The sequence below is a fragment of the Rhinatrema bivittatum genome, chromosome 19 (genome assembly GCF_901001135.1).
Source record: "Rhinatrema bivittatum chromosome 19, aRhiBiv1.1, whole genome shotgun sequence".
NCBI classification, from domain to species: domain Eukaryota; kingdom Metazoa; phylum Chordata; class Amphibia; order Gymnophiona; family Rhinatrematidae; genus Rhinatrema; species Rhinatrema bivittatum.
In genome coordinates this window covers 13,790,011-13,813,099 of record NC_042633.1, presented here as the reverse complement: position 1 = coordinate 13,813,099, position 23,089 = coordinate 13,790,011, and the positions used below count along the sequence as shown (strand labels likewise).

At 45.6% G+C, this 23,089-nt stretch overlaps 1 protein-coding gene across 1 annotated transcript in view; it reads right to left on the bottom strand.

The window, feature by feature from the left end:
• The window catches only part of LOC115081158 (extracellular calcium-sensing receptor-like), a 44,162-nt gene extending 22,115 nt beyond the window's left edge, over positions 1–22,047 (bottom strand). The window contains exons 1-3 of the mRNA XM_029585663.1: positions 21,826–22,047; positions 19,026–19,865; positions 8,732–8,959 (exon numbers count right to left, since the gene is read on the bottom strand). Of these exons, the coding sequence (XP_029441523.1) occupies positions 8,732–8,959; positions 19,026–19,865; positions 21,826–22,047 (1,290 nt within the window). The remainder of the gene's footprint in view (positions 1–8,731; positions 8,960–19,025; positions 19,866–21,825) is intronic.
• Positions 22,048–23,089: the final 1,042 nt, after the last annotated feature.

Genomic DNA, 23,089 nt, shown 5'->3' with positions numbered 1-23,089 from the left:
GTATCTACAAAAAGACAAAGACAAGCTGGAAGCGGTACAGAGAAGGGTGACCAGGAAGGTGGAGGATCTTCATCGGATGACGTACGAGGAGAGATTGAAGAATCTAAATATGTACACCCTGGAGGAAAGGAGGAGCAGAGGTGATATGATACAGACTTTCAGATACTTGAAAGGTTTTAGTAATCCAAAGACAACGACAAACCTTTTCCGTAGGAAAAAAATCAGCAGAACCAGGGGTCATGATTTGAGGCTCCAGGGAGGAAGATTCAGAACCAATGTCAGGAAGTATTTCTTCACGGAGAGGGTGGTGGATGCCTGGAATGCCCTTCCGGAGGAAGTGGTGAAGACCAGAACTGTGAAGGACTTCAAGGGGCGTGGGATAAACACTGTGGATCCATAAAGTCAAGAGGCCGCCAATGAAGAGTGGGTGACTCGCCAGAATGATGGCTACTGCCTGGACACAATACCCTTATTCAATAAATATACACATGCTTACTGTGACTCCAACATCGCTCTAAGCTTCAACAGCAAGAGGAAATGTGAAAAAAGGATTTGCACTTACAAAGAGGGGAGTAGCTGGCTTGTTACGGCGGTTACTACCCCAAACCAAATATGCCTGATACTTCACGTTCAATGCATATACAGCATAGCTCTCTGCTTCAACGGCAGGGGAGAAGAATAACTGATACTTCACACATCCAGCAGAGCTCTCTGCTTCAACGGCAGGGGAGAAGAAAAAAGGGTTCGCACTCACAAAGCGGGGAGTAGCTGGCTTGTTACGGCGGTTACTACCCCTAACCAAATGTGCCTGATACTTCACTTTCCATGCATATCCAGCATGGCTCTTTGCTTCAACGGCATGGGAGAAAGACTGATACATCACGCATTTCCAGCATAGCTCTCTGCTTCTACAGCAGGGGAAAAAAAAAACTGATGCTTCACGCATATCCAGCATAGCTTCAACGGCAGGGGAGAAGAAAAAAGGATTCGCAATCACAAAGCGGGGAGTAGCTGGCTTGTTACGGCGGTTACTACCCCAAACCAAATGTGCCTGATACTTCACTTTCAATGCATATCCAGCATGGCTCTCTGCTTCAATGGCAGGAGAGAAGAAAAACTGATACTTCATGCATATCCAGCATAGCTCCCTGCTTCAACGGCAGGGGAGAAGAAAAAACAACCAACAAGGGCTGTACAACATAGTCTGGGTAAAACAAATAAGCATGGGTGTAGCTTGCTTATTGCGGCGGTTACTACCCCTACTACCCCTAACTAATCAAGCTAGATATTTCACTTGGATGCAGCTCCATCACTGCTCTCTACATTAATGGTGGGGGTGGAAGGGAAATAGAACCACAAGCTAAGAGAAACAGATAAGTATGAGAGAAAAAAAATGTGTGAAGCTTGCTGGGCAGACTGGATGGGCCATTTGGTCTTCTTCTGCCGTCATTTCTATGTTTCTATGTTTCTATGTTATCCTCCTTCTACCAGGTCTCTGAGATGCCAGTTATGTCTATCTCATCATTCACTGCTATACACTCTAATTCTCCCAGCTTACTTCTTAGACTTCTGGCATTGGCATACAGACATTTCAAAGTGTGGTTTTTGTTTGAATTAACAACCTGCTAGGGATATTTTGGAATCCTATAGCTCAAGTGATTCTTTACTTATAGGCACATGGACTATTTTTGCTTTTATTGGAACCTCTCTGTTTGGATGCCCTAACTCTCCTTTTTCATTAGTATCCTTCGAAGATGCATTCCTCCGGACCATGCACTGCTGAGCAACTGTTGGCTTTCCCCCTTGTGCTAGTTTAAAAGTTGCTCTATCTCCTTTTTAAAAGTTAACCAGCAGCCTGGCTCCACTCTGGTTATGGTAGAGCCTGTCCTTTCAGAAAAGTCTCCCCCTTCCCCAAAAGGTTGTGTTGCGGCTTGACGCTGCAAGAGTAGATGGTGGACCCTTGAGCCGGCCTACTGAAGATGATAGGGCAGGCCGGGAGGCGGAGACACGATCTAGCAAGGCTTCACCCGGAGCCTGGGACCCCCCCGGGAGGAGCCCGTAGGGGCCCGGGCCCTTGGGACTTGGCGCTGCTATGAAAGTCCAGAAAGGCTGATACGGAGAGAAGGCAGGAGGCCTATCAGCAGCAGAGATGGTTCACGTGTTGCCAGAGAGAGTCAGAGAAAGACCAGGTCAGGGGACTGGCCCAGAAGGTATGCTGGAACCAGCGCAGGCAGGCAGGGATATGAGTTCTTGGAAACCCGGGTAGGGTTGACGGCAGGCTGCAGCGAGGTAGAGTGGAGGCAGGGCAGGCCGCAGGCTGCGGCGACGTCAGAAGCAAACCGGGGACGAGCAGGCTGCGAGCTGGAGCGGAGTCAAAGGCAAACCGGAGTCGAGGCGGGCAGCGAGCTGTAGCAGAGTCAGAAGCAAACCGGAGTCAAGGCAGGTAGCGAGCTGTAGCGGAGTCAGAAGCAAACCGGAGTCAAGGCAGGCAGCGAGCTGTAGCGGAGTCAGAAGCAAACCGGAGTCAAGGCAGGTACCAAGACAACAGGAACGCAACTGGAAGCAACTAGATAGCTGGGAACCTCGTTGCAAGGCGTTTAGGGTAAGTCTGAACGCCGGTTATATCGGAAGCCAAGCGTGACGTCAGCCGAGAGGGCGAAGCCGGGCTTCCGGGAGCTGCGCGCACGAGGCCGGAGAGGAACAGGGCCATAATGGCATCCGCCACGTGGGAGGCACGCGGCCAGAGAGCCCACCGGGACCTGGACCAGACGGAATCCGGCGACCATCGGAGCGGAGGTAGGCGGGCCTGAGCCCAATCAGGAGAGGGGCGGTCGGGACCGCAACAGGTTGTCCAGTTCCTTACAAAATTGAATCCCCTGCACCACTGTCTCATCCACACATTTAGACTCCAGAGCTCTGCCTGCCTCTGGGGACCTGCATGTGGATCAGGGAGCATGTCAGAGAATGGTACGCTGGAGGTTTTGGATTTAAACTTTCTACCTAAAATCTGATATTTGGCTGTCAGAGCCTCCCTCCCACATTTTCCTATGTCGTTGGTGCCCACATGTATCACGACAGATGGCTCCTCCCCAGCAGTGTCTATAATCCTATTTAGGTGATGCGTGAGGTCCACTACTTTCACACCAGGCAGCCAAGTTACCAGGTGGTCCTTACATCCACCAGCCACACAGCTATCTACATTTCTATTAATTCATTCACCAACTATGACAGCCAACCTAACCCTTCCCTCCTAGGTAGGGAAGGGTTAGGGTTGGAAGCCTTGGGAGACTTGTCCTCAGTGTGAGAGGACAATGCATCACCTGGAGAGCAGGTCCTTCCCACAGGATTACTTCCTGCTACAACAGGGTGATGTTTTCCATCCAGGAGACCTTTCTGATCCAAGGAAGCACCAGTGCTGCCAGACTGGATTTGGGGCATGGCTACTATCTCTGATGGTCTCATCAATGTTCCACTGTCTGTCTCAGCTCCTCCAGGTCTGTCACTCTAGCCTCCAGAGATCAGACTTATTCTCTGAGAGCCAGGAGCTCTTTGCACTGGGTGCACACATAAAATCTCTAACTAGCGGGTAAAAAATCATACATGTGACACTCTATGCAAAAGACTGGAAAGCCCCTACTCTCCCGCTGCTGGACTGCTGTCTTCATCTTAATTTTGTTCAGTTCTTAGTTGTTTAGATTGCTAAGGGAGTTTGAATTAGAGTCCTCAAATTTATAGGTGTATTTGTTATAGCTAGTGAGGTTTGGGTGGACCCTTGGACACTGTAGCAACTGACCACGCCCACGGGGGGAAGTCCCGTGAGGGGCCTCAGGTCAGGCTCAGCTCTGGGCACACAAACACAGATATTTCTTTATTTAGACATTTTGAGAAGCGACCAGAGGTGGCAGTAGTGAGCAGAAGATGTAGCCCGGCTGGGCTAGGATTCCCCAGGGCGCTGGAACAGAGGTTCCTATGATAGCAGTGCTGTAGTGGAGAGAACTGAGAAAGTGAGTACAATAGAACATTCACAGAGTCCCAAGTATGAAGGAGCCCAAGATAGGGAGAGCTGGCCCTCGAGGAGCGAGTACCAGATCCCTGGGAGCAGAGAGACTTGTTGGTAAAGTACTCACACAGCGGTTCCACGTAAGAGATGGCACTGGCACTGGAACGGGGGCAGGCCCTCGAGGAGCGAGTACCTGGTTCCAGGGAGACAGCTCTGAGGAGTGGATGATAGTAGTACTCACTGATGGTGTCTGTAGCGAATTCTTCCAAGTAGAAGAGGAGATAGGTGCAGGCAGCGGGTCAGGGAACATGGGCCCTCGAGGAGCAAGTACCGGTTACCTGACAGTGACCTGAAAGAAGCAAAGAGGCCCCAGAGGAGCGGGTACCCCGTCAGCAGAAAGAGTCCAATGGAAGTTGGAAGGCAGAGTAGCTGGGTATGGAGAGTGGATCCCATCCATAAGAATACCCTTGCTAACTCAACGGCTAGCAATAAACTGTAGGCTTAAATATCCGGGCAGTGTGATGTCATCACAGGGGCACGCCCCTGAGGAACGCACCAATGAGGAAATAAGAATGAGGGCCGCGCGGCGCGTGCGCCCTAAGGTACCTGAAGAACATGGCGGGAGGCAGCACCCAAGCCAATCCGGGGATGCCGGAGAGGATGGCAGGCAGACGCTGCGGCAGCCAGGCATCCGTGAGGAGCAGGAGGGGTTGCCAAAAAGGAAAGGTAGGTGGAGTGAAGCCGACGGGAAGTGACGGTCGCAACAGTATTCACTAATTAATTTGATAGTGACCTACATACAACTTCCATTACCCCACCAGGATGCCATGTTCTTGTGCCAAGACATAAGCAACACTTATGCATTTTTCCAATAGCTTGAGCCAACACTGATGTGCACCTCTTAAAGGATGGGGTCTGAGTGCCTTAATTTTTCTGGTTGTGCTGTAACCATATCATTTTGATCTGGTAAATACAAGTTTAATTCTGATTTTTCTATTTCTCCTTGCCTGTTAAACAAATGGTAACACTGTTGCATGGTGCAATAACGTTCGGCCTTTTCATATTTGGTTATGATGGAACTGTGAAGAATGTCTTTTATTTCTTTGACCATCCTGTGTGCGGCTTCGGCTCTAATATTTTCTGTGGGGGAATTGAAATATTTGAGTTGTTGCTTGGGACCAAGTACATTTTTTAAGTGTACCTCATTGCCAAGAAAACCCATAATAAGAGGGAAGCCAAACTCAACAAGGACCCAAAAAACCCACCCATCTACCTCACCATCACTTATCTGATGTTGTGACAAAGGTATGTTGCCTTCAGTGTGTTAAGAGCGATTTCTGCAATGGCTTTTCTTGGTCACGGTGAGGCCTGAACTAAAAATTTCAAAAGGGACAAGTTTCTCTTCATGCAGTTAGACATGCTGTCTGCATCATACCGGTCTGCATGTATGTGTAATGGTCGAGGTGAACGGTCACTTCTTTTATAGGGGCTCTGAGCTTTATCACGGTTCACAATGGGCCAGACGGGGAGAAGTTATCTGTCCTCAATCTACATGTCTTGTGTCAAGGCATTTAAATTCATTAGTACAAATTCATTTGTCTTGTGTCTTGTGTCTTGTGTCACAAGACACAAGTCTTGTGTCATGTCTTGTGTCATGTCATGACACAAGACACAAGTCTTGTGTCATGTCTTGTGTCAAGGCATTTAAATTCATTAGTACAAATTCATTTGTCTTGTGTCAAGGCATTTAAATTCAAAGTACAAATTCATTTGTACTTTGAACTCTCCTATCTGTGTATATAGTTGGTTTACTCATATTGAGTTATATTTATAGCTAGTTTTCACCCCCCTGTTTAATGTACTCTATTGGTTATATGTAAGGGCCCCGCCCAAAAGTTAATCTTGTTCCGCTGTTATATGTAAGGGCTCTGCCCAAATGTTTTTGTTTTTTGTAAACCGATGCGATATGTCAACGGATGTCGGTATAAAAGAGACCTTAAATAAATAAATAAATAAATAAATAAATTAGGAGGTAATCAAATAGTTTTCTAGTAGCATCTGTTAGGAGCCGCGCTCGCGGCAAGCCGCGACCGGAAACTGCCGCTTACCAGCGCGGCAGACCGCCGCGTTTACCTTGAAGATGTGCTGGGTCTTGGGTCCGGGGCCGCGGACCGCAGCACAACATGGCCGCGGCGTTTCAGCTCCTCTTCCAGGTTGCTGGCTCCGCCCCCCTTTCAGGGGCTTACATCACTGCCTCTGATTTGCTGCAGGATGCCTCCTGCATCGGGATTGGCTCTCCCCTGGTGTGCCAGCTGGTGGGAGCTATTTAAAGGCAGATCCTGCACCTCAGACTTTGCCTTGACTTCATCTCGGCTCCTGGCTTGTTCCTGTTGTGGTTCCTGATCTTCGGTAGTGACTTCTGACTGGCTGTGGCTTCTTCTCTGGCTCCTGACCCCTGGACCGGCTGTGACGTATTCTTTGGTTCCTGATTCCTGGATCGGCTTTGGCGTATTCCCTGGCATCTGACCCCTGGACCGGCTGCGGCATCTTCTCTGGCTTCCGACCTCTGGATTGGCTTTGGCGTATTCTCTGGCATCTGACCCCTGGACCGGCTGCGAGGTACTCTTTGGCTCTCGACCCTTGGACTGGCTGTGGAACTCCCTCAAACTCTCATTCCCTGAACTATTTTACCTATTGAGTCCACGACCTGCTGGAGGCGCCAGTACAGCGTTACTTTCCACGACCTGCTGAGGACATCCACCTTCGAGTCCACGACCTGCTGGAGGCGCCAGCTCAGCCTTACTTTCCACGACCTGCTAAGGACATCCACCTTTGAGACCTCGTCCTGCTGGAGGTGCCTGCATCCAGATCTTCGTGATAGTTTGAGTCGAGGTTTCGCCAATCAGCGACTGAACATTCGTTCTGCGCTGGACCAAGGGTTCACACCCCGGAAGCATAACAGCATCCTTGAAGGCGTTGAGTAAAAATCAGGACTTACCAGGCTACATCTGTTATTTATAGTTTCTCTCTAGGATTCTTAAAAATCACCAATATTTATTGTACTTGTGTATTGTCTATGTTTATATTGTTATTTATGATTTTATGAATGCTTTTTGTCAGACCACTTAGAAATGGAGATTTGAGGTATACAAGCTTTTTAGTTAAATAAATAAAATAGATGCATTTTTTCATTGATCAAAATAATTCCCTGTAGCCCAAGCTGCTTTAAACAACATCTAGAGCACCCAAGCCATCTCTGAGGTTGCCCATCACTATATAAGGAAGAGTGCTCTGCTTCTGAGAATGATGGCTCAGAGGTACTAAGAAACAAATGGATACCCAATAAATTGCTTCTAGATTAATACGTCCTTTCTTTAAAAAAGCACAGAACAGTTGAGTTTGCAGAGAAAAGAAATGCATTAACCTTATTTAGAGAGTTTTCTTCGGTTAAACAAAACCACTATTCTAACCAGACAACACTCTTCCAACCCTGCCCCAGAGCAGTTATTGCAAAGATTTCAGAGGAAGTGGCTTGATGAGGATCTCCACATTCCCCTGGGTTAGATACGTTTATGGAACATTAGAGCACAATAAAGAGAGGCAATCTACCACAAGAGGGAAATATCCAAAAACCAGCAGACAGATTGTTTGGAATACACTATAAATAACCCATAATTCTAGGAGTCTAAAATATTTTGTACACTGAACCAATAAAATCATAAAAATATACATGTTTATTACAAAATCATATACATTAAAATGTATCTAAGGTAAATATATACCCCATGAATTTATAAGAGACTGACGACTGCAGAGGCTGCTGTTCCAAATCTTCAATAGGTAGGTGATAGGCACAAAAACAGAAATGTACATAGTCTGGAAAAAACCTAACATGGCCACACTTCGGTGTTCATGCCTGCATCCGGCACCATATGAAAAAAAGTCCACTGCTGGTCCCAGACCTTAGCTGCTACTCTGGACCACTAATACACAACCAGCATTTCTATCATAAGTCCAGGAAGGATCTGGATTATGGGCTAGGATGGAGAACCGGTCTCCGGGGGGGAGAGTATTTTTATAACAAAGTGGTAAGGTTGTTACATGGCTGCCCCCAGAGGTTTAAACTTTAAATATGTATTTAATTACTTATTGGCTGCCTTTTTAGGTGTCAGTGGGTGTAAACAGATTCTCAGAGCCTTTTACACTCTTGGGGGGCATGCTAGTCTGATCTGATCTTCCCCTTCCAAATACTTGAGGCCAGTTTTGTGTGAAATTTTGGGGCCAAGTAATGCAGCAGTATTTTTCCCATGGCTTAGTAAATGACTTTCTTAGATTGTATGCCCTTTGGGGTGAGGGAAAAATCCATAATATCTAAAAGTAATCCACTCTAAAATATAATGAAAGAAGGAAAATAAAGTAATGTAAATTAGTTCTGACTGGTACAATGTTTCTCCCATAGAAAGCTTCCAAGATACAGACTGGTGAACCCTGGATTCTGGGGTGGAGACTCTACTACTGAGCTAAAGGTCCCAGACTCTTCTAATTCATGAAAAATAAATCAGAGTCAGATTCAAAGTAATCTGAAGCTGAATTTGATTGATTGAAACGATCCAAATCAATTATTAATGTTTCTGAAATTGGACTTCATTCAGATCAAAGAAATTTCCTCCCATCACTACTTCTGAGCATCTTGTCAATCAGTTTTCTATGAAGGCAGGGGGGTCATCTAACCTGTGCATAGTTTTCACTCCACGTAATGGCACTGGTGTTGATTTTGATATCCCAGCTGCCAGTAGCTCCAGATTCATAATGGCCAATTTTTACTTTGGCAAAGGAGCCACTTGAAGTCAGGTACCAGTTATTAATGTCATAAGCAGCCGGCGGGTTGCCATTTTGGTCAAAGAAAATCTCCCGTCCCATGGTGTTCTGGAAATGCACCTTCCATACATAATGCAGGAGCTGTGCAGAGAAAAGGAGACATGCTTGCATTGATTTTATACAGTGACAGCCTGATTTCATGAGTATAGAGCTGTACCTCAGCCTTTCAGCTATATCCAGAATTTGTAATGCATTTCTATCTCATAAATAAGGGTTATTAACCAAGTATAAAATATCCTGACAATCACTGAATTCGACACTCCTAGAATGTGGCTTAAAATATCACTTCAGTAACACTGGCTATATTTATCCCACTTCATTCTGAGCTAACTAGGCTATTGATCCAGGCTGCTGAGTTCCCTGAAAGGCTAATAATCAGTTGAAATTAAAATAAATTATATATATATATATATATATGTGTGTGTAATAGAGATGAATCAGTTAGAAAAAATTCAAGTGCTCACACTAAATAAACTGAATATAACAAAAAAAAGCAAACACTAATGTGGGGCAAAACAAGGGGACATTTGTCAAAGGGAGTCATTAAGATAACAGCCATTGTGTATACGAAGAATTGGAACTTTATAAGATGATGAGAAGTTGTTCCTAGGATTCTTTTGTGGATCATCTGCTTGGATCATTTAACTTGCAACTTTCATGATTTGTAGGAGTTTTTTAAAACATAAGGATATGGACTGATAATTTAAAGACTGTACCACCATATACATACATGTCTTATAATTATGTGTTTTGGTATTGTAAGAAGTTTAAAAATCTTTTGAAAAAATTATTAAAATGTACTTTTTTGTATAAAATTTAATAAAGTAATTTTTTTTCTAATGTCACATATATTTCTTTGCACATTAGTGTTTGCCTTTTGTTGGTTATAATCACTATATATACATTCTCTGGCACACACACATACACACACACACATATCTATAAAAATAAAAATGTAAATGTTCGTTTGTTCAAAATCTTAAATCTCCAAAAGTTCTTCACCGATTGCTTTGACATTTTGACACAACGTTGCATTCCAATACACGCGTGTTTTTATATACCTAGATTATATAGATGTCACACCTGTGACAGGTAAAAACATGCTTTTTGGAAAAACAGTGCCATCTGTTGGACGTACAAGCAACACACGCTATCTACAATATAAATGGGCTCTGACCGACGGCCCACAAATGCGCAGTAGAGAGCTGCTCTACCGCGCATGTGCGGACCATTGAGCTCTGCGCTATGTGCTGGGTGTCACAGAGGGGAGGAGGAAAGGGCAGATGAGTCGCCGCTCAGAGAAACGGCTCTGCCCGTTCCTCTCCTACTGGGGAAGGGGAGAGGGAGTAGGGACTGCCGGACAGTTACACACAGGAGGAGGACAGGGTAGAAGAGTCGCCGATCCAGTCCGTCCACCGCCGGGGAAGGGGGGGTGGGAGTTGGGACGGCCAGAGCAGAGCAAATGCAATAGAAAGCGGCTGTGAAGAGATCACAAGAAGCTGCAGCCTGCAGCAGCTAAAGCGCAAAGAGCTGAACAGAGAACAGCTCGCCCTCCTCCCCCGCCCCGAGTCCCGCAGATAAGGAGACACCAAGTAAATATCCCGCAACTGCGGGGGGGGGGGGGAGGGGGAAGGCAGTGCTGTCAACCCGCCCGTGGGTCTCAGCCACCAGGGGAAGAGTTTACATGGGCATCGCTCCATCCCCACTCCCAGCAAAGCACCGTGATGAAAGTGAAAGCCAGAGCCCTGCTCCCTCCTCCCTCTCAAGCCCCCGATCGGATTTCTTAAAGGCACAGGTCTCCCAGAAAGAGCAAAGTAAGCTAGGCAACGTGTCCCAAATCTGTTGCAGTGCCTGCCGCCTGCCCTTTGCGAGGGGGGGGGGGGGCGGAGTGTTTTCCTCAGTCTCCCAGACACAACTGGCGTGGGAACTTTGCAAGCTCTTGTGAGTGCAGAGCAAAGACTTAGGTGGAGAGGGGACAAAAATATAGCCCATTTTAACTGTGTGAGAGAGAAGTGTGGTAATGTGCGCTGAAGGCAAGTGTGAGTGCCAGAGAGAGAGGGAGACTACGTGAGGGATTGTGTATGTGTGTGAGAGGAATTGGGCGTGCATGTGTGAGGGACAGAGGGAGAGTGTATGTGCAAGAGAGAGAGAGAGAGAGGAAGCCTATGTAGGGGGCTGTATGATAGAGAGATTCTCTACCCCCCCATCTCTCCACTTATAGGTTACAGTGGAAGGGGTTCAGTGTAGAGATGAATGGGAGAGCAAAGGAGTTGGGGCCTGTAAGGATAGAGTGAAAGGGGTCTGAGCCTGTCTCTCCGCCACCGGGGAAAGGGGAGGTAGTTGGGATGGCAAGACCATTACACCTCGCAAAATCCCCCTCGGCCACCGCTGCAGCTCCTACCACCGCTGCCGCCTCTGGCTCTTCGTGGTGCTGGCGGGGAGGAAAGGAGCAGAGCAAAGACGTAGGAGGAGAGGGGACAAAACGTTTGCCCGTTTTAACGGGCTTAATGGCTTGGACTACATATTTTACGATTCCATTTCAATGTTTCTGATTGCATTGTTAAATTGAATTTTCATAGATTTCAATTTATTTTCATTTTGATTTAATTATTTCTTGTGACATTGCGTTGGAACTGAGCTGTGTCGTTTACCATACCGTTCATTTACTGAGTATAGTTTATTTTTTTTCTTTTTTCATTCTTTTTCATTTCTAGAATTATGCGGTTCACATCAAGACATGGATTGCTTCTCACATGGACAATTATATTTTGCGTGTTCTAGAGTCAGCAAACCAGACAATCTCTATATCTACACAGACAATGGAACAACAAAAAATATTGTATACCCACAAGCATTGTGAAATTAAAGATATTAGAAACATGTGCTTTCTTTTTTCTTTCTTTCTTTTCCATTTAACCAGATTGAGCCACAGCAACGTGTGGCCGGGTACAGTTAGTATATATATATATATATATACACACACACACTTTTTTGACCATAATAATATCCTTTGCATTGCAGATAAGCTTTTCAATTTTTTCAGTTTCTGCTGCTCAACATGGTCCAGTCTTTGTCTTACTCTCTTTCTATGTTTGGGCCCCTGGTATCTGTGATTTTCTTATAGAAATAAGAATAGATCTTCTCATATAATGTGGTAAAACCTGGACTCGATCAGCAGATATGGGGCTGTCCAGGAAACCAACCGCTAAAAACAGGGACTACAACCATCCAAGGTAAAGCAGCTGATATCATTCCAAGGGAGCTCTGTCTTACCTTCTTGGCCAAATCTGTGGTTCACAAGACAAAGTAGGCTCATCTTTGGGAAAGGGGCAAGGGGATGATTGGACAGAAGTAGATTTGTAATGGTGTTTCTCATTGATTGCTCATTCTAATTGTGTTTTTTTTTCTTGAAACACACCACAGATCACTAAAATGTCAGTAGAAATCTGTAAACAGCTCTGTAGTGTAGGATTCTCCAATTGCTTCTTTGCAGATAACTTTGCATAGAGTCTAAGTCATCTCATATGTTCTGGACTAGAGATGTGAATCATTTTTGAACGATTAAAATTGTCCTAAATCGTTAGAGTGCACGATACAATACAAATGCCCCCGATTTATCGTCAGGGGCATTTGTATTGTATCATTAAATAGGGCACGGGAATTATTTGGGGGAGGGCGGGAAAACCGGCACACCAAAACAACCCCTAAACCCACCCCGACCCTTTAAAACCAATTCCTTACCCTCCCTCACCCTCCCTCACCCCCCCAAAATGTTAAATTACCTGGTGGTCCAGTGGGGGGGGGGGGGTCCCGGCGCGATCTCTCACTCTCGGGCCATCGGCGCCATTTTGGCTGCCACTAATTAAAATGGCGCCGATGGCCCGATAAAAAAAACAAACCCCACCGACCCTTTAAATCGACCTCCCCCACCCTCCCGACCCTATTATAGGGGCTGATGAGTAAAGATGGCCATCCAGTGCTCCCACCATGTGACAGGGGCCGGCCAATGGCACGGATACCCTGTCACATGGTAAGGGCAAAGGGGCATCGGCACCATTTTTTTTTAGAACAGCTGATGCCTGGGAACGGGAAATCTGTCCCCGAGGCCCCCCTGGATCTCTCCTCTCCCCGAGGCCCCCCTGGATCTCTCCCCGAGGCCCCCCTGGACCACCAGGTAATTTTAAAAGGTTTTGGGGGGGTCGGGAGGGTGGGGTCGATTTAAAGGGTCGGGTGGGTTGTTTTTTTTAGCGGCGCGGGCCTCCCTAAAAAAAAAATTAACGATCAGATTTCCCCCCCCCCACCCCCAGCCGAATCTGATCGTTAAGACGATCTGGCACACGATTCATATCTCTATTCTGGACAAACTAGGTTCTTTGTAGGTTGTGATGCCTTTTGTCAGATTGTCTGGAAAAAGTTGTTCTATCTCTAAAGCTTATGTATAATAATCTCTTTTAATAAACTTTATATTTACATAGGAAAGTTTATCACAACATGCAAAGAAAGAGTGGATCCTAGAATTTTCTTAAAAGTTAGTGCTTTATTAAAACACAAAGAAACAAAAGTTTTGGAAAACATAAGCTGGTCACTCCCTTGACCTTATATTCATCAACCACTGCTTCCTACCATCCCACCCCCCCACCTGCTCCCCTGTACCTTGGTCCGACCACTTCCTCATAAAAGCCCTCCTCCCCCTTAACTTCCCTACTACCCCCACTCCCTCAAACAACACCACCTTCACCTTCAGGAAACCCTGCTCTGGAGATGAACTGGCTCTTGCCATTTCCAACACATCCACTAGCCTTGACTGCTCCAGTCCAGAGACTGCCATCAAATCCTGGCTCAGCATGACTCTTGAAATTGCTGACAAACTATGCCCCATCTCCAGACGTAACATTACCCAACCCACAAAAAATCATCAACCCTGGTACACGACTGAACTAAGATCCCTAAAAAATACCCTCAGGCAGCGTGAGAGAAACTGGCGTAAAGCCCCCTCACCCCAACTCGCCTCAAGTTTCAAAACTACCCTTCACCAATATAGAATAACCACCCTCAAAACAAAAAGAGACTACTTTTCAGCTAAGATCCACCAATACATGTACAACCCGAAAGCCCTTTTCAATTATGTTGCCAACCTCACCAAATCCTCTCAGCCCACTATCCCTGAGAATGATGCCTCCACTAAGAGCGAAGAAATCGCCCAGTATTTCCTCACAAAAATCACCAACATCCTCCGCAGATTTCAACACCCTTCTCCATCCACCTCCCCTTCCCCCTCCCTCCAACCTTCCCCCACATCACCCACCCTCCAAACCCTTGACCTGACTTCTGCTAAAGAAGTGGAATCTATTCTCAGAAAACTCAAACCAGCTTCCCACCCTTCAGACACCATTCCCACAAAATCCCTCCTCTCCATCCCGAACACTATATCCAAACCCATCGCAGACATCATAAACTCCTCCCTCTCTTCAGGCTCTGTCCCAGATGCTCTTAAACAAGCTATTGTCAAGCCCCTCCTAAAAAAACCAACACTAGACCCTAAAGACCCCGCTAACTTCCGCCCTATCTCTAACCTGCCCTTCCTATCCAAAATTATGGAAAAGATTGTAAACATCCAACTTACAGAATATTTAGAAAGCAACAACATTCTGCATCCAGCCCAATTCGGCTTCCGTAAATACCTCAATACAGAAACCCTCCTGCTCTCCCTCACGGACCACTTACTCATAGGCATGGACCGAGGCAACTGTTACCTCCTCGCCCTACTCGACATCTCAGCTGCCTTTGATACCATCAACCATAACCTCCTCATCAACCGGCTATCCGAAATAGGCATTTCAGGCCTAGCCCTACTATGGTTTAAATCCTACTTATCTAATAGAAAGTTCTCCGTCAAGATAGGAAACGCCAACTCCACACTCTATCCCTTGTCTCAAGGTGTCCCACAAGGCTCCTCCCTCTCCTCCACCCTTTTCAACATTTATCTCACACCTCTATGTCAGCTCCTCACAGACCTCGGCCTCAAATTCTACCTCTATGCAGATGACGTTCAAATCGTCATTCCCATTCACAACTCTCTCTCAGATGCCCTTGCCTTCTGGAACACATGTCTTGCCAACATCAATGACTTCCTCACCAACATCCACCTCGCTCTAAACTCCTCCAAAACAGAGCTGCTCCTTATCTCTCCTCACCTCCCTCCCAAACCACCGATCTCCAACGATCCAGCTTTCAACGTCATAACACCCCAACCCACAGTAAGAGACCTTGGGGTTATCATAGATCAACAACTCAATCTCAAAAAACAGATCAACTCCATCCTCAAAGAAGGTTTCTTCAAGCTTCACATCCTGAAGAAACTCAGACCCCTCCTCCACTATCATGACTTCCGCACCGTCATCCAAGCCACCCTTTCCTCAAAGCTGGACTACTGTAATGCCCTCTTCCTTGGCCTACCCTCCTCCACCACCAAGCCCTTACAAATGCTCCAGAATGCCATCGCCAGGGTCATCACCAACTCAAGGAAAGCTGATCACATTACCCCAATACTCAAAGAACTCCACTGGCTCCCCATCGCATCCCGAATTCTCTTCAAAATTCTAACCATAGTGCACAAGTCCATCCACTCGCACAATTCCAATTGGTTGGATGAACCCTTTCGTCCTATACGCACTGAACAACCCACTCGCACTGTCAACAAAGGCACCCTCTCCATTCCCCCTTTGAAAAAAGCCCACCTCTCCTCTACTAGGGACCGTGCACTATCCATTGCAGGCCCTAAACAATGGAACGCCCTCCCTACCACTCTCAGGCTAGAGCCATGTTACGCCAAGTTCAGAAAAAAACTTAAAACATGGCTCTTCCGACAAGCCTACCCTGATTAAGTACACCGACTTCTGCAAGTATCTTGCCTACGCCTTGTATATTCCTGTAAATAGTCCGTTGCAGTTTTTATTTATTGCTTTAATTCCTCCACCTCCTGCTCTTTGTATACTCCTCCTTGTTCGCCCTCCCTGTTCATTGTAATTTCTACCTTTAAAGTTACATTGTAAACCGGTATGATGTATGCATACTAATACCGGTATATAAAAGTTTTTAAATAAATAAATAAATAACTGCGTGCATTTTCAGAAAGATAGTCAGGATCTCTGCATAGACCTTGGGGTGGATTTGCTGAGTCTGCATAAGTGGATTTTTATTTACCCAAAAGCATGCACAAACTTTTCACCACATGGATCCTTTTAGTAGCATAGTAAAGCACCATTATATGGAGCATTTTGGAAGTGTATTTGGAAACTCTACTTGTATATTTAATTTAAAAAAAATGTATGTATGTCAATACATACCAATAAACTTCAACTTGAAATCCCATCACTTCCTCAAGCCAAACTCACCAACACCAGGAACAGAGCTTTCTCCATAGCAGGCCCAAACTTATGGAACAACATTCCACAACATTTAAGCTCAATTCATGACATCAAAGCATTCAAAAAAAAACTAAAGACATGGTTATTCAGTCAAACTTTTAGAGATGGCGTGGGATAAGAAATCCACCCCCTTTCGAACCATTACACATTGACGCTCCCATTCCTTCGACGATCCCCTTCTATTAAACACTTTCTCCCCTCCCCTCCCCCCCTACCCGCTTCTTTCCCTCTCACCTCCCCTTTCATCACCCTCGTCCCTCATACAACCTTATCAAGTCTTTACCTGAAATCACCTAACATACCCCGAGCTCCTACCCAGACCCATTTCATACATTAACCCTCCCCTGCTCAGATTGCTATTTGTTCCACATAATAGCTAATGAATATCATATATTATATCTTCGTATAGATTATCTCCTGTATATAATTTTCTCATTTAATATGTTAAATAAGGTTCTACTCTTTGAATGTTAAATATAGTTATAAGATATTTGTATGTATTACGTTGTTATCCTGTAAACCGGAGTGAAGGCAAAACGCTATACTTCGGTATATAAAAAACCCCAAATAAATAAATGTATGTATGGCATAGCAGGCATGCTGCCAGCATGCACACATTTTAGGGATCAGCTGAGTCTATATAACCCTGATAAAACTCTCCATTCATCTTCCCATACACATCTAAGGCTATGCCAACCAAAACTAATAACAGGACCATCTACTGCCTGGGCCCCAAACTGTCCAAAACTAAATAAATGAGCACATAAATGAGCACTCTCACACACACACACAGATTCTCACACATGCACATTCATTCTCTCTTCTCATTCTGAACCCACGAGGAAAAACAGCCTCTTCCCCAAGCCCACAGATCTCCTTCTGCTTCTTCTGATGTGGTGTGAGTGTGTGTTGGGGGCAGAACAGATCTCCTTCTGCTTCTTCTGCTGTCGTGTGAGTGTGTGTGTTGGGGGGAACAGATCTCCTTCTGCATTTTCCACCCCAAAGGGGCTGATGATTATCTTTCACTTTCCTTCCCCATTTAAGGCCCAGCCTGGTCCTGTTTCTTCTTCCCCAGTGCAGGGGCCGATGGTTCTTTTTCACTTTCTCTCTCCCACATGCGGTCCTGGCTGATCAGGTCTCTTCTTCTGCTTGAAAGCTGATGCTCCTTCTTTTTCAGCCATATGGCCCGAGTCCCACACTCCTTCTCTTCTCCTCCCTGCATGTACCTGGTAACTTTCAATTCTGGGGCCTGCAGTCTCCTGGCCAAATCCAGAGAGTTCCCTGGAATGGACAGAACACCTGCCCTATGCACCTATCTCTTACCTATTCTTGTGTTGATATTTACTGCTTATTGCTCACCTATTTATGGAGGCAGCATATTTATTTGATCCTTGCTGTATACCTGGTTAGATTTATATACTCTGTTTTAACCTATATATGACTACTGTCATGTCTGATTTTATTTATTTATTTGAAAAAATGTATGCACTGCCTATGTATCACAAGATATGGTGCTACGCTTCATCATTAGGAACCTTCCAGCAATGGGAAGTTCAAGGGAGGTGTGAAGGAGATACAGAGTGAAAGGTGGATCCTTCCCCTAAAGGTGATAGATTTTAGAAGTGCTATATAAGATGGTTCCATGTCTCATAGAGGGGAGTTATTAAGAGGATTTCTGAAGTGTTAGAACCTGAATCTGGTTCTGAGGGGGATCAGAGATGTTGCAAGGAGAATTTCAATCTACTGGATAGAATACAAGTGTCTCTCCCTGGTATGAGCTAAAGAGTAAAGACCTACTGGAAGGCGTGGATCCCCTAATACATCGTCTTCCATCTCAGTGAGTTGTGTGGTGAAGGAGGAAAAGTTTTCTCTTCTTCACTGGGGCCTAAAAAAAGAGGGAAAACTCTTCATTTGGATTTTACTCAAGTGACGTGAGAAAATGAGTAACTGATTTTCACTTTTGAACTATCTCATGAATTGTGGACTCTTCATTGCTTACATTTTCAATATTTTGTCCTTTTGCAATAAATTCTTTCCTCTATGGAATGGCAAGTTGTGTGGACTACATTTTTTAAATTCCTTGGAAACCAATAGGTTATCTTGTGCCCCACATCATGAACCCATGAACTTTTCCAGAGGCTACGATAGTCATGGGGGGGGGGGGGGGGATAGGGGAGTTTAAGTATATATTTTATAGCATTTTATACATGCGGCAAATTGAAAAGAGCACATGAGAATTATTTTATACATGCTGTAAACTGCACAGAGCACCAGTTTGACATGGCAGTATATAAAAACATTAATTATTAATATAGATAATTTTTTAATTCCACTTAAGAATCCGCAGAAATTTTTAGCCACTTAGCAAATCAAAAATAAATGTTTTATTCATATATTGTGTAATGGCTGGGTATTGTATTATATTGTTTTATGATTTATACTTTTTTTTCCGTCTACTTGGGTGATCGAGACTGGATCTGCAAACTGATTAATACATTTTAATAAATACATAATACATATCTATTCATTAATATATACAAGTGGCTGGTGTTTTAAGACCAGTCAATTTTCTGTAGGCTGAAAAGTCTATAGTACACATTATTCTGCGGTTTGATGCCCTTTTAAAAATTTACTTCATACTGCCTGCAATTGAAATTTAGTGAACTCTACAGGTCATGCATACCTATAATCACATATCACAAGCAAAAATTGGCCCATACCTGCCAAGGCTCAAAGTGTTTGATGTCCCCACACGTCCCATTGAAGAAAGGTCCTTTTCCAGGTTCACAGGTATACATGGCATGTAGGGCATGGGCCACCATGTACACAGCAATATAATTGTTATAAACGGACTTTAGGCTTGGTATATCAGAGAAACTGATATTAAGGGTCCTCAAGTCTTCCTTTCCTGTGCAGGGTTTCCTTTCTCTGCTTAGTTCTGGAAGAGTGGCCTGGTCCATGTTGGGGTCAGCCCACCTGCAGCCAAAGGCTTCTTCCCAAAATTGCCCAACAAAGATGTCTTCTGTAGTTCTGAGAGGATGAAGATTATAAAGGTATTCTTTGAACATTGGAATGTTGCCTGCAGGAACAGAGATTCCAATTGTTCCTTTTAGAAGTTTAAAGAAATCCTTTTCATTAAATAATGGAAAAGGTGCCCAGCCATCTGACGCAATCCAGACTTTCCCAGATATGTCACTCTTTGAAATTGCCAGCATCACCTGATAGAGATTATGATCAGTGAAAAAGACCACAATGACCCTGGCTGTCATCTTCTTCACCACCTCTACAATGCGCCGTGTCTTCTCTTTTGAGTAAAACAGGGGGATGATTTCATAGAAGGCTATGCAGACCCCAGCCTTGTCCAGCTCTTCTTTTAGCATCTGACTCCCAATCAGTCCATAGTCATTGTTCTCAGCGAGGATTCCAACCCATGTCCAACCAAAGTAGGTGATTAACCTGGCAATGACCAGAGACTGTAAATCATCACTTGGAACAGTGCGGAGGAAAGAGGGAAATTGAGTTTTATCACTAAGAGTGGCTACAGTTGAGGCATAGCTGATCTAGAAGAAATTCACCAACAACATTAATTAGTTTTTCTGAACCTTGATCACTTTTCTGACAGTGATAAAAAAAATATGTTTTTCTCTTTTCTTACTGGATATTTCAAAACATACTAAACCTTTTCCTGCCTTAACCATGTCTTTTAGATGAAATCTAAAATAACCTTGTTATATACACCCATCCATTCTCCTTCTTTACAGTAAGTGATTGTTGTGAGTGTTTAGTGAACTCTTGGGCCAGCCTGGCGGAGACTGGGAAAGGTGGACCACTGTCTCCATGGAGAGAGGTGCAGGCCAGGAGTCGGACACTGGACTGGGTGAAGGAGTAGGCCTTCACCCTGGAAACCCACACTCCCCAGGAAGGGCCAGTGGGAGTCAGGCTGCTGGGACCCAGGAGAACAAGGAGGATGTCTTCACCCTGGAAGCCGAAACTCCCCCGGGAGGGGCCCATAGGAGTCCGGCCGCTGAGGCTTAGGCGAGCGGGGATGCAGAGAAGATGATCCGGGATCAAGGCAGACACCAGGCTGGAACTGAAGCAGGATACTGAGACAGAGACCTGGCTGGTACTGAGCAAGGTACTAAGGCTAGCACCAGGCTGGATCGGAAGCAGGGTGCTGAGGCTGGAACCTGGCTGGAACTGAAGCAAAGCACAGAAGCAGGAACCAGGCTAGAACTGAAGCAAACAAGGGATGTGACAAACCAGAAAATATCAATGAAATACACCACTGCTTCAGCGATTAAAACTATAATAATCAACAATCATGAGATAAAACTCAATCGCTGGAATGAAATACTTTTATGGATGTTTATGCGATTTTAAAGTTTTTTTTTAAATGTTTTTGAAAAAAAAATTTTATCGACACCTACGCTGTGGAACGCTTTGTGTGAAATATGAATTTATATTGCACTATAATGAAATTATGGTAATGGAATTGGAGGAAAGCTTCATATAAACAAGTAGATGTCTCCACACCACTGCTTTGTGGTATTATAATCATTAACTGTCCTCCTCCTCCTTTAGTTTTTTGTTATTTATGTGAAGATTCTTTCACCTCTGTGAACCTGAAAGTCTTCCGTGATGTGAACGTCAGTCAATTTTGTGTACAAAACGGCACATAATTTTAAAGGACTGTAAGTCTCTAATATAAACTACAAGGAGTAAAATTCAGGCTTCCCCATTAGATGTTGGTATGTGCTGTCCAATATCTGACGGTGGTCCCGACACGAACGATCCATGTTTCAGACGTATTGTCTTTCCTCAGGGATGTAAATTGCTGCTGTTCGACCAACTTTTAAAGGATCTGAGTAACTCCATTTGAAAAATTCCTCGGATGATATGGGCTGGATGCCTCATGATGGTATCACACTGACTCCATCTCCGGAAGACTCTATCACTGCCGGGGTGTTGCATAGTCCAAAGGGCATAACGAGATACTCATAGTGCCCATCCCGGGTGTTAAAGGCGGTCTTCCATTCGTCCCCAGGACGGATCCGCACTAAGTTATAGGCACCTCATAAATCTAGTTTTGTGAACACTTTAGACCCCTGCAACCTATCCAGGAGCTCGGGAATTAACGGAAGTGGATAACGATCCCGCTTCGTGATCACATTGAGGCCTCAATAGTCAATACATGATCTCAATGAGCCGTCCTTTTTCCTAACGAAAAAGAAACCCGCCCCAGCGGGTGATTTGGACAGACGGATAAAGCCCTTTGCCAGATTCTCAGAGATGTATTCTGACATGGCCCAGGTCTCTGGTAAGGACAAGGGGTACACTCTACCCCGAGGAGGCGTTGTCCCGGGTAATAGCTCAATGGCACAATTGAAAGGGTGATGCTGGGGTAGAATCTCCGCCTTAGATTTGGAGAACACATCGGTAAAGTCTTCGTAGGGCACGGGAAGATCGATGGCAGAGTGCAGAAGAGAAAGACCTGGAGCCTTTGGAACGTTCAAGCAGTACGGGCTCCACTTGGTAATCTGCAGGGTATCCCATTGGATGGTGGGAGAGTGTTTCTGTAGCCACGGCAACCCTAGCACCACGGGGGTGGTCGGCCTTCTCCAATACCAGGAAGGCTATCTCCTCCGAATGGATCACCCCGGTGCGTACGGTTATGGGTGTTGTGGAGGCTGTGATGCGGCCTGGAAGAAGTGTTCCCTGGATGGAGGTAATATGCAGAGGCATCTCTCGAGACTGCAAGGGGATCTGTAACTGGTGTACTAAATCCTTCAGGATGAAGTTACCCCCTGCTCCGGAGTCCAGGAAGGCGAGAGTTTCCAGGGACCCACCCGGATACTCCAGGGTAATGGGTACAATACATTGAGGAGCAGCTGCACAACCTAGGAGGAGCTCCTCACGACCTCCTAGGTTCTGGCATTTTCCGAACGCTCTTGGCAGCGCGCCAGGAAATGGCCTTTCTGGCCGCAATAAAGGCAGAGGCCTAAGGCATGGTGACATTGTCTCTCCTCAATGGAGAGTGGGGTACGCCCCACTTGCATAGGTTCACTGGTCGTGACCTCCAGTCAAATTGTCTTGGAAGAGGATAATGGTTTGGAGAACTCAGGAGCCAATGAGGGTGTCCTTCTGACAGGTCATTGCTCTTTGGCCCTCTGCTGGAGGCGACGGTCGATTCGCCCCGCCATTTCTATAAGACCGTTGAGGTCCTCTGGGAGGTCGCGAGTGGCTATCTCATCCTTGATACGTCCGGCCAGGCCCTCCAGGAAGATTGCTCGGAGGCTGTCATCCTGCCATCCCGCCTCTTGGGCAAGCGTGTGAAAATCCATGGCGTAGTCTGCCAGAGAGCGTCCTCCCTGGCGTAACTGTAACAGTTCAGACGTGGCGGTGGCTAGCCGAGCCGGCTCGTCGAAAGCTCGTTTGAAGTTGGAAATAAACCGTGACAGGTCCTCAAGTGAGGGATCATTATGTTCCCAGAGCGGGGAGTCCCATACTAGCGCCTTCCCATCCAGCAAGGATAGAATATAAGCAACCTTGACCGCATCCGTAGGAAACTGCTGGGGAAGCAGGGAGAACCGTATGAAGCATTGATTCAAAAACCCTTGACAGGTCTTAGCCTCCCCAGCGTAGCGTGAAGGTGCGGTTAACTGGGTAACAGAACTAGTGTTCACCACAGAGGCAGGTGAAGCAGCAGGCGGAGGGTCAATAGGCATCGTGTCCAGGCGAGCAGCCAGTTGCTCCACTGTAACTGCAAGCACATCAAGGCAATGCT